The following is a 12401-nucleotide window of genomic DNA, read 5'->3' on the forward strand; positions in this document are numbered from 1 at the left end:
ACATTAAACCGCTCATAAGTGACCTTTATTATTTCACTGTCACATGTGGGAAGTTTTAACAGTTTCCTGCTCTGTGTCAGTTTATAGATGTCGAACAAAAATACAAATCCCACTGACACGTTTATTTTTTAAAAGACAGGAATTTGAATCTCTCATGTATGCAGCTTTATTTTACAGGTTTACAAAGGTTGACTTACATCATATTTTTGAATATCGCTTAACAATTTCAATACCCTTTTGATCCTAGTCTGAGGCAAGATATCATTGGGGTGTATATGAGTATGACTAACCACTTCTTGTTGGTCAACCTGAGTTGGATTCTGGCATCCCTATGAAAACACATAGTGGTATGACATATTAAGCCACTATTATTTAAGAGTATGAAAGATTTAGACAATTGTGGGAACAATTAAGGTATGAAAATGAACTAATATGTATTCAGTCCAAGCAGTAAATATTACATATTATATAGATAACAGTTTAAAAAGCAGCTGCTAACCTTACATTGTCTATTTGCTTGTAATTTTAGTGAGTAAAATCAAAAATCCATATTATTTTATTGATAACAATAAATCAGTTTAAATATTCAGATAGTAGGCCCTGTTCAAACATTCAAGCAATCAAAAAAGAAAAATTGCATATTAAAACTGCTTAAAACTAATACATAATCCAAAAATCAAGACCAGTTGTGGAGAATTTTTTTTTTTTAATAAAAATAAAAAGATACCCCCCAAAAAAACCAATCTACACATTCAAACAGTTCATGTTGTACCTACATTTTTTTTTTTTCTTCCAACAATCTTTTTATTGTTTTCACAATGTAAACAAAAAAATATTGCATGCATTGATTACATGCCCACCCTCCAAATTATTCCAATTCTTGGTTGGGGATCAGGTTCGTGAGTTAGTCCATTTTAGTCCATTAAAAAAAAGAAGAAAAAAACAATGTTCTGCAATATTATAGGCTTCCGCAAAGTGCCACTGTTTACACTTTCCCAGGCTCTTCCATCACACATGATAAGGAATGGGTCCCAGATCTGGTGAAAATTATGTTGTTGATGTTTTATTGAGAGAGAAAGTTAGCTTCGTTGACTTCGTTGATTCTATACAAACCTTTTGATCTTTTTTTTTTTTCTTTCTTTTTTAAAAAAATGTTTGTAGAAAAACGCCTTGGATTGTTTATGTGTCTTGCGCTTGCGTCCTTACCTCCTTGACTTACGTGTATTTTGACCCACACGGTTCGCCGTAGGAGGAAAGATGGCGACCGTAATGTTGGTTAGCCGTCCTGCGAGTGTCCTTCCAAAGATTTCAAGTGAGTAACGCCTAGAAAGTTGCTAATAGACGTGCACATGTATGTATTATAGTATAATATTACATATTTTTACTCCCATTCCTTCCCCGGACTGACTCACATCAGACTGCACGCAATGATTGAGTGACCTTGCTAACCGGCTCGGCTAACAACCTGCTAGCAAAGGCTTCAGCTAGCGAGTCGCTCACGTTTTGGACCTTGGAAATATTTATAATACAAATAGTTACCGAATATCTGAACCCCCGCATCTTTTTTTGTGGAATAACAGAGAATAGTAGAACAATACAGGAGAGATAAGGCGTTAAACTTGGCCCAGCTTTGACCATCATCCACTGACTCCGGTGGGTTACAGCGACGTGACGTCTGCCACATAGGCTCCAAACACCTTTTTGTTTATTATAAATGTGAATTAAAGTCGTAATTTATTTCTGCTCTGGCGGCCGTGCAGCAGGTTTAAATGTCTGACCGATGGATTAACAGAGTCGAGCGAGTGCACAATGACATCGGGTTAGCTGGTTCACGTCAGCGGATATTATTTACAACGTGTACATGCAAAATCATAGACTGTATATAAAAGTGCACGATTTATAGTGCCCATTTGGAGCTATATTATTTGTTAGAGAGCTTCCGTGCTTTTAAGGTGACCGCATGCTCGCGTATTGTTGATATCCCTGTGGTCACTGCATACACAGATCCATTGACCACTGTTTTAAGAGAAATAGAAATAAATAGGAATACCAGACAGCTTCATGACAACTCCATTTTTTCTTGGCACTGATTCCACACGATTTTACATTACTGGGAGATTTACCTCCATATGGAAACAACTGCATTGCCACTGCCACTGAATTAGTTTAAGATAACTATTATGGCCATAATTGTAATTGCAGTAAATGCTCCCCAAAAATCTAACTAGAAGGTTTAACGTTTCGATCTAAACGGATCCCCTCTTTTACCTTACTTTACTTTACTTACTTAACTTTTTGTTCTGCACCTAGTCTCACACACTGGATGTATTGTGCATGCACTATTCTACACATACCAGTATATTTATTACACCAACGCCAGCCTGGTCTGTTGATACAAGTCTGGTTGGGTCCATGCTGTTGATGCTAAGTTTGTTCCCTTAAGTCTTCAGCTGTCTAGTGTTGTTGAGCTTATGTTGGCAACAGATTTATGTCCTTGGTTGTCAGATCCACCCAGTGCATTCTCCTGTCACCTCTCTCATCAATATAATTAATGATTTGATCAGCCACAGCCAGGTATTTGTTTATCCACACACTTCGTGGAAGAAATGTCTCATACCGGCGGTTTCAGCACCACCACCCAGATCAGCCTGGCTGGTACAAGCACTTTTTTTGAACATTTACCAGAGCTCCTGAACCATATCAGAATTATTTTATGCAAGTCATCACAACATGATAGGTGAGATCAGTGGTTCACGACCTTTTCTGGCTCATGACCCCATTTTGACATCACATATTTCTGGCGACCCCATCAATCAAGATGCGCCAGCTCAGATATATTTATATGCTGCATTTTATTTGAAATCGACTTAAAGGGATAGTTCAACATTTTGGCAAATTGGCCCATTGCCATAATCGCTATAGTCATAGCTGTAGGTTCATTACCTTTAATTGTAGGTGTAACCTATTTTCAGTACGGCGGAGCGCAGCAGCAGGCTGCTCAGAGCTACACTATGGAGGCTAATGGAATTTCTTGGTTTCCCTCATTAAACTCATCAAATTCAACATCCCAAAACTCCACAGCGCTTTTGTAGACAAGTTGTGACCTGCACAACCACCACGCTATGAGATAATGACGGGACGATACGAAACGGAGCCGTTTTCGAGGTAAATTCATACAAAACCGCTGATGCGCGTTGCGTTCAGGGACAGTTTTTCAGCAAGCAGTCTCCGTATTTACCCTGTATTTACCTCGAAAACGGCTCCGTTTCGTATCGTCCCGTCATTATCTCATAGCGTGGTGGTTGTGCAGGTCACAACTTGTCTACAAAAGCGCTGTGGAGTTTTGGGATGTTGAATTTGATGAGTTTAATGAGGGAAACCAAGAAATTCCATTAGCCTCCATAGCGTAGCTCTGAGCAGCCAGCTGCTGCGCTCCGCCGTACTGAAAATAGCTTACACCTACAATTAAAGGTAATGAACCTACTGCTATGACTATAGCGATTATGGCAATGGGCCAATTTGCCAAAATGTTGAACTATCCCTTTAAATTTGAGAAAGTGAAAGTATAGAATACAGTTGTTTAGGATTGTGTGGTTTTTTTTTATCAATTAGGCTACTGGACATTTCAGGTGCTTTGACCTCATTTGAATTCCAGGCGACCCCACATGGGGTCCCAACCCCAAGGTTGAGAAAAACTGTGTTAGATATGGATGTGCATGCACTATTCTACACACATTTATTACACCAGCACCAGCCTGGTCTGTTGATACAAGTCTGGTTGGATCAATGCTGTTGATGCTAAGTTGTGACCCAGCCTGACAACAGATTTATGTCCTTGGCTGTCAGATCCACCCAGTGCATTCTCCTGTCACCTCTTTCATCAATATAATTTACGGTTTGATCAGCCACACACCCAGGTGTTTGTTGTTTTTCCACACACAAATGTCTCATACCGGCAGTTTCAGCACCACCACTCAGACCAGCCTGGCCGGTACAAGCACTTTTGGGGCTGGGAGAAGTTTCAGAGTCCTCCGTGGCTTCTCTGAGTTACAGGGGGTCTCGCGTAGCAGTGCATGTCCATATAACGGTTGCAAATGGATACCACTTTTCTTCGTAACAAGAAGACACACCAAAAAACATCCAAATACCTCCATGCTGCTCGTATGTAATGTCCGTCTTGTATTGAAGCCCCGAAATGCGAAATTGTTTCGAAAAAATGAAATAAGTCTATATTTTAAGCTTGTTTGTAGCGGAAGCTCCTCTTCCTGGTCCGTCCAAATCTCGCGCGATTTGCGCACTGACGCCAGCACAAATAAACAAGCTTGAAATATAGACTTATTTCATTTTTTTCTGAACAATTTCGCATTTCAGGGCTTCAATACAAGACGGACATTACATACGAGCAGCATGGAGGTATTTGGATGTTTTTTGTTGTGTCTTTTTGTTACGATGAAAAGTGGTAGGCTATCCATTTACAACCGGCTTTCAAACCGTTTATTTGAAAGCCTGTGAATGGTTTTATTTTAAATCAATTTAAATTCGAGAAAGTGAAAGTATAGAATGCAGTTGTTTAGGATTGTGTGTTTTTGTGTGTATCAATTACTGGACATTTCAGGTGACCCCATTTGAATTCCAGCCGACCCCACATGGGGTCCCGACCCCAAGGTTGAGAAAAACTGGGTTAGATAGTTGGGTAATTGCACATATAACCAGCTAATTATGTGCTCAATGAGAGTTAATTTTCAGAATCCTACAGTCCAACACCAACACCAACAGTTGCATCAAAAACTGAAAGCAGGATTTATGGAAAGGTTGTTAAACTGTGTTAATTTTAGATTTTGCCTACTTAAAGATTTGCTATCTAAATGAACGCTGCTACCTTTTTGATGCTGACTGAATTTTACCTGTGTTTCTGTCCTTCCAACAGGCAGCTGCGCCCCTGCTGTATTGTCAGCTGCTGCCGCGGTCCCCACGGTCCAGCGGAGGAAGCTGCACCATACCGTCATCCCCAGAGGGAAAGGAGGGCGCTCCTCCTCCAGTGGAATCGCGGCCACAGTGTTCGGTGCCACTGGTTTCCTGGGTCGATATGTTGTCAACAGGCTGGGTGAGTGCATAAATACTAATGTTAACATGTGCATTAATATTCAGTTAACATGTGGGAAACTTGTGTATTTTAGATGAGCTTGTATATGAGGAAGTCACATCGTGTGCTGTTTATCTTGGCTAATATTACCTGGGACAGCTTGTTCTATTTGGATAGATGGAGGTACTGTTTCTTCTATGTTAATGAAACAGATAGTTTTGGTATTTGATCTAATGGTTAAAGAGAAGTGATAGATTTGGTTGGGACATTATATGAATGCATTTCTGTTATTATTTTAATAAAGAGTTGCTATGAATTACCAAATAAATGAGATGGGGACTGTGTGTTAATGCTTGCTGATTATTTGCAGGTCGCATCGGCTCTCAGATTATGATCCCTCACCGCTGCGATCAGTATGACATCATGTACTTGAGGCCTATGGGTGATCTTGGACAAATCATGTTCTTGGTAAGAACTGCATACACGCAGTCATTTTTTGAATATTTAAAATACTTATTATGGATGGTGTAGGGGTGGGAATTGATCAAAATTAAACGATTCTGATTCCATTATCGATATTGCTTATCGATCCGATTCCTTATTGATTCTCTTATCAATTCTCATTGGGTGGGTGAGGGAATAAAAGAGAAATAGGTTTGTTTGCAATAATGGCTCTAACATTAAAATAGTCGACAGGACCGACCTGCCTAGAGAGTTCAACACTATAGACCACTGTGGCCTGCGGGGCCAGCTGAGCCCACAGGAGTTATTAAAGGGACAACGAGGAGTTTTGGAAAAGCGAAGCGTTTTCACACTACATTTATGAGCCTCCGCGTGCACCGTAAAATTCTTTTGACCGGCGCAAGACGGACTCATGTTTTCATTCATCAATAATTAAAGTCAGAGGTTCAAAGAGGTTCACATACCGTCGTAGTTCCGACCATAAACGGCGATTCAGCTGCGTTATTCTCATGACTCGTTGCGAAACCGAAAGTAAAAAACGCTGGTCGGCTCGACCAGCATCTCCGCCACCACTAATAATAACAAAATAACGATAGAGACAGAACGATATATTTATCGAAAATGGGCCCATTAACAAGTGTGGGTAGCGGAGATTCATCCACATTAACGTGAGACTTTTTTATAACCGATTAGAAACTCCTCGTTGTCCCTTTAACAATGTTTCCATTCATGGCATTTGCTTAAATTAAATGCAAATGTACTTACTACTCTGTGTTCTGCCTTGTTGTAGGAGTGGGATGCCAGGAACAAGGACTCCATCATGAGGGCTTTGGAGAACTCTAATGTGGTCATCAACCTTGTGGGCAGAGAATACGAGACAAGGTATACGAGGAAGAAAACGTCTTGAAGCATCTGACTTATGACGTATTATCTTTTTCACTTGAAGCAAGTGAACTTTGCTGATTCGTCCTTTTTAAATTGTAAGTAAGAATTGACATAAAGCTTTTTTCCCCCCCTCTTGCTGTGTCAAGGAACTATCGCTTTGAGGACGTCTACGTTACCATCCCTCAGCAGATTGCTCGGGCTGCCAGAGAGGCCGGCATCACAAAGTTCGTCCACATGTCTCACCTCAACGCTGACATACGCAGCCCGTCCAAGTACCTGAGGAACAAGGTAGTGGGTTGTTTCTCTACATACTGCTCACCAGGTGTATTTATGCATATTTATTGTATTTTCTGGCCAGAGTGTATATATAGTGTATAATATAGTAGGTGATGATTGTTTGTATTATGTTCCTTTCATCAAAGGCTGTAGGAGAGACCGCAGTGAGAGATGAGTTCCCTGATGCTATCATTATGAAGCCCTCTGAGATGTTTGGGAGAGAGGACAGGTTCTTCAACTACTACGCAAGTAAGAAGTGTGTGAGAAAGTGTGTGAGAGACTCTGATTAATTAGTACGCTCTTATGCTGACACTTTTTTTTCTCCCTGTCAGACATTGATGAATTGGTGGTTTGGTTGCAGGGCATTTAGTGCTCTAACTTCAGTTGTGTTGCACATTGAATAATTTTGTTGTGTTTAATTCTGATAAAAACTGATATGAGGAAAAGCAGAACTATTGCTACATTTATTTTAACCCCAGAAGTCCCACTGGTGCTACATTATACTCAGCCAGCTAGTCATCTTACCGGTGAAAATTGTATTGTTTGGCTTTAATCTTCCTTTCCTTTCAGACATGCGCTGGTTTGGAAATGCCATCCCACTTATGTCCCTGGGCAAGAAGACGGTGAAGCAGCCGGTCTATGTAAGTTTGCTGAAAGGAAGAAGCTATTAAGTCATGTGTGTGTTTTAAACCAGAAGCCACCAATAAGTAATACAGTATAAAAAATGTTCAAACAAAGGAGCGCTTCGTGGACTCGTTGTTTAAAAAGAGGTGCTCTTTGGAAAGGGATCAATGATGTGAGGAAACAAAATAAAAATTCCAAGGCACTCTTAACTATAAAATGCCTTTATTAAATTATGGCATGGTCAAAATGACAATTAAAAACTCCGACGCGTTTCGGCGTCTAGCCTTCATCAGGGAGTCAAAATGCTCCTTTTGACTAGTTCCGCTCCTTTTTATAGTTAAAGCAGAAGTGAGTGATCCGGTCGTTTTCGCTAATGCTGCGTTCCAGGCAGGCTTTTGAAATCGTAAATTACAGCTTCAAGTCACAACTTACGACTTTGTAGCGTTCCAGGCAACCCACTCGTGTTTTTCCGACCTGTTTTACCGGTGAAAGTCACTATAACGGCCACTCGTAACTTCCGACCGGTGAACTCGTACCAGATCGAACTGGTACCACTTCACGGTCGGAAAAATACGAGTTTCCTTGAACGCACCATAACAGTCCTCGTCGCTACGTCACCACATTCACGGCGTCCCTTGGCTGCACACACAGCCCTGCACGCCGTTCTCTCTCCTCATTGGATAAAAACTGTAGGATACGATAAATGTTTTCTCTTCGGCTCAGAGCAGAGCAGAGTGACTGAGAGACCCGTGTTTCAGTCCAAACACTCTATGTAAGTGATTGCTGTCGGAAGATATAACTATTTAAGACTTATATTAACACAAATATATCACTCACTTCTGCTTTAAGAGAGTGCCTTGGAATTTTTCTTTTGTTTCCTCAAGTAATACAGTATGTTCCAGGTAACAAGACACTCCTCAAAACCACATCACATAGCCACAGGTGGGAACTTAATTAATTAACATGTCCCTTTATTCCCTCAGGTGGTGGATGTGGCCAAGGCCATCATCAATGCTGTCAAAGATCCTGATGCTAATGGAAAAACATATGCGCTTGTTGGGTAGGTGGTCACCACTCTGTTAACTTTATTTAGGCACTTAATGGAAATTTATTATAGCACATTACACACACCACAATCTACATTGACGTGGTAAAGTCATGCTTTGAGTTCACATGTCATCTTCCAGAAGCACCAACACTTGACGGATGGTTGGGGGAGTTTAGAGTTCAGATCTACAAGAAAGGCTTAAGTCAGAAATTGACGAATGTGTGTCCAGTAATCGAAAGGATGTCTCTTGCTGAAGCAGTGTTTGTTGTAAGGCGGTTTCCACTGTGTCAGTTTTGTTATGGTCTGAGTAATGTGGTCATAGCTCATGTTCCCGCTGTGAATGACTTGTGAACACACATTAATACATCAATAACATTCCCAAACTGACTGTTTTTGTCTTTTCCTTTGTTGCTGCCCAGCCCTAACCGCTACCTCCTCCATGACCTGGTGGAGTACATCTACGCCGTGGCACACAGGCCTTTTGTGCCCTACCCCTTGCCTCGCCCACTCTATCAGTAAGTTCCTTATACGTGCTCATCAACATTTGTTGGGCTTTGTTTGCTTTTGTGTAACCTGAGTTTTCAGTCATGGTGCAAATATGTCATTAAACAAAACAAAGGTAATAGACAGACTATAAAATTACATATTAACTATTGCACTGTTGTTCCTAGTTGATCCTTTTTAACATGTGGTGCTACTTTTATGATCAGCTGAACAACATTAAAACATTACATCAAAGAGCCACCAAGAAAATAAACACTGAACAGGAGGACTATTCAACTATGTTGTACAGGGAACTTCTCCCCAAGCTATTTATTATTATTATTAATAATAATATTATTATTTATTCTGGACACATTTGCATTTATAAAATTGTTATTCTCGCCATATTAAAAAAGTAAGCCAAACTGTTCCAATGCTGGTGGTAGATGATCTGTTTTCTATGCAACAAACGGAACTGCGTTATTAAGAACAGCAACACAGTCTCAAGTCAAGTCAAGTCACTTTATCAAACGTCCCTTGAAGGGCAATTTGGTTGCAACAGACACACACACATTCGACATCACATTTAAACAGCATAGGACATACATGGTAAAACATTCAAGAAGCAGCAAAGGTACAGCAGTAGTGCAAGTGCACTTATAACGAGTGGGTATAAATAAGTAGTTCCAGGTACAAATGTAAAATAGCAATAATAAATATTAATAAATAACTACAAATATAAATACAAAGAATCTCGTCAGGAGGGCTACATTTCACCCCAGCTACCTTAGATGCTGACCGCACAATACTCCGTAGAGAGAGTTCTTGTTCTTGTTGGCGAGATTCCCGTACCAACAGATGATTGAAAAGCAGATGACAGATTTAATAAAAGTCTCGGCTGTCTGGCATATAAATTGGTTGGTTGTGAAATCACAGAATTTTTAAGTGACCTAACAAGTCAAGAGAAGACAAAGGTTCAAGATAAGCCTGTACATCACGTAGATGCCACACAAAACTAGGCCAAACTGGGTCATTACCCTAATCCCTACATCATTTTGAATAAATCCCTACAACACTGATGGAAATGTAAAACAAATGTTTTGCACAACTATTTCTCACAGGACTCAGTATTTGACAGTGTTTTTACTGTGCAGTAGTTTTTCAGCAGCCCCCACACCCTGCTCCATGCTGCAACAAACAAAACACACCTGGTGCAAAGGTCGGACCGACTAGTTAAACTTATACCAGTTAGTTAAGAAAATAACGTTATTGTGTCTGTGACCTTCTCCGGATGTATTGACCAATCACTTTTGAGCACTGTCTACCTTTGTCACTAAGAGCACAGTGTGTGTGTTGCACAGTGCTCCATTGTGTGACACAGAGCTGCTTATAGGGTTTATTGTAGGAAGATTTTATTTGTAATTAAACAGTCGGACGTGATTGATTCTGGAGTTGGCCGTTGAGTAGGCGTGCTCTACAGGGGCCTCCAGTGTATAATTGTTGCTACACACCTCTGTTTCTGCTTTTCAGCCTTGCGGCTAAGATTTTTGCAATGAACCCATTTGAGCCCTGGACGACTCCAGACAAAGTTGATCGGGTAAGAAAAAAAAACTTTGGAAGTGTCCCTCCAGTTGTGGAGTCTCTACTGTCACAATCCTGTGTCTTTTATAGTCATTGTGCATGTGCAACCTTTGTGCTACGCTTGCATTTTTTTCAGTTTCACTTAACAGACCTGAAGTACCCAGGACTTCCTGGTCTGGAGGATCTGGGCATCACTCCCGCTACCGTAGAAACAAAGGCAATCGAGACTCTGCGTCGCCACCGCCGGTTCCGTTACCTGGAGGCTGATCTGGATGAGACGAAACCAGCCAAGACCGTCAACTATTGAACTACCTAATGAGAAATTTCACCATTGCTAGGGCAGCCAGAGGATGACAGTGCCTCTACTTTGTCCTTTTGTCTTTAACTGTATTCTGTACATAAATAAAAAATTATCCTTTATGTTTTCTCTTTTTGAGTTTTTATATTAGATATTCCTATCATATGAAATTATATTATCAGCTGTCCCCGCCACTTCCTGTCTGCATTCTGTTTGACCACATTACTGTAACCAATCTGCAGGAGATCTGCCACCTGGGAGAGGAAAACTGCATTTTCAAATCTAAAATGCTCAGTTGTGGCTCCATTAGCGACTTTGCTGCTGAAATGTCTTGTAGCAGAACCCAAACACTACACTGACATGTTCATAATTTCAAAAAGTCAATTTTTGGTTGATTTGATTTGATTGATTTGATTTATTTATTTAGCACAATTTTAAAACAGTGCAAGGAGGGAACGAATCCTAGAAGGCTTGTACAAAGTTCCACTCCCTTCATCATAGAATTACATTAACTCAAGATAAACAATGAGAAATACAAAAAAATAAAATTAGAAATGAAACAATAAAATGTACAGTGCAACATAGAAAAACTATGAAACACAAACAAACAAAAGAAAAAGGATGCATAATTAACATAAACAGAAAAATAACACTGAAGATTATGACATGAGGTGTTTTTTTAGTAACTTTCTAAAGGATGTATAAGATGTTGTTGACCTCAGAACCACCTCCAAACCATTCCAAAGTTTTGGATCTCTAAAAGTAATATTAGATTGATGCCCAGATGTTCGACAGAAGGGTAAATGAAGTTTGCCACTATGCCTAGTTGAATATGAATGGAGGTTTAGGGGGACTTTAAACTCCTGTGTGTCCAGAATTTTTCTCCACCAAGTCCTTGCAATTGACAGTTATTTCTGCGCTATTTGAACACAATCAATCGTTATTTCTTGTCTATATTTCTCAACATTACTATGAAATTGACTGTTATTTCTAGACGTTATGACACAATCACTTGCTATTCTCGACACTGTCACAAATTAGCAGCCTATAAATTAAAGGGTTACCCATTATTTTGTATAGTATCATTTAAAGGCAGTCTACTAAGTCAGCCCTTATTAGTGGTTGACATTTTAAAGCAGAATTAAGCGATCCGGTCATTTTGGCTAACTTCCTGTCAGCGGATGGAGTTAGCAGTCCCCGCCCTCGTCCGTATGTCACCAAATGCACGCGCATCCCTTGGCTGCACACACAGAGAGGACCACCCCTTTATGCCGTTCTCTCTCCTCATTGGATAAAGGTTGTAGGATACAAGGAAAGTTTTCTCCTCGGCTTACAGCAGAGCAGAGGGACTGACAGACCCGTGTTTCAGACCAAACACTCTATATAAGTGATTGTGACGTAAATAAGCTTATCTCTTTTGGGCCTTAAACTTACTTAGCATCACTCTAATATAATAACTTTGAAGACTCCAATAAAACGCTGGAAAGGGATGGATCTGAAGCAGAGTCGTCTTTTATTCACTCTCAGACAAAGTAGACACAAGTTAACGCCCCGAGTCACTCTACAAGATACAAAGTATATGAAAAAGAAAAAGTGTCGACAGGAGGGTAGAAGTGACTGACATTCACATCATCCGAGTGTGGCTTATATGCTAATATGCT

The 12401-nt window shown here is 40.3% G+C and overlaps 1 protein-coding gene across 1 annotated transcript; it reads left to right on the forward strand.

Annotated features, from left to right (window-relative positions):
* The first annotated feature begins 1223 nt into the window (after nucleotides 1-1223).
* Nucleotides 1224-10862, forward strand: ndufa9a (NADH:ubiquinone oxidoreductase subunit A9a). The gene is made up of 11 exons (XM_083972814.1): nucleotides 1224-1312; nucleotides 4928-5104; nucleotides 5454-5551; nucleotides 6336-6427; nucleotides 6577-6718; nucleotides 6853-6955; nucleotides 7277-7347; nucleotides 8314-8390; nucleotides 8798-8893; nucleotides 10392-10458; nucleotides 10579-10862. The coding sequence occupies exons 1-11, from the start codon at nucleotides 1258-1260 to the stop codon at nucleotides 10747-10749; spliced, it is 1149 nt and encodes a 382-aa protein (XP_083828940.1). The 5' UTR covers nucleotides 1224-1257; the 3' UTR covers nucleotides 10750-10862.
* The last annotated feature ends 1539 nt before the right edge of the window (nucleotides 10863-12401 follow it).

The sequence above is a fragment of the Trachurus trachurus genome, assembly GCF_905171665.1.
Source record: "Trachurus trachurus genome assembly, chromosome: 6".
Lineage (NCBI taxonomy): Eukaryota > Metazoa > Chordata > Actinopteri > Carangiformes > Carangidae > Trachurus > Trachurus trachurus.

Bases quoted from the DNA above. Each gene is read 5' to 3' on its own strand.
- ndufa9a (XM_083972814.1), top strand. From the start codon at position 1,258: ATGGCGACCGTAATGTTGGTTAGCCGTCCTGCGAGTGTCCTTCCAAAG. The intron at 6,428-6,576 runs GTATACGAGGAA...TGCTGTGTCAAG, and splicing joins GGCAGAGAATACGAGACAAG to GAACTATCGCTTTGAGGACG. The intron at 6,956-7,276 runs GTAAGAAGTGTG...CTTTCCTTTCAG, and splicing joins GTTCTTCAACTACTACGCAA to ACATGCGCTGGTTTGGAAAT.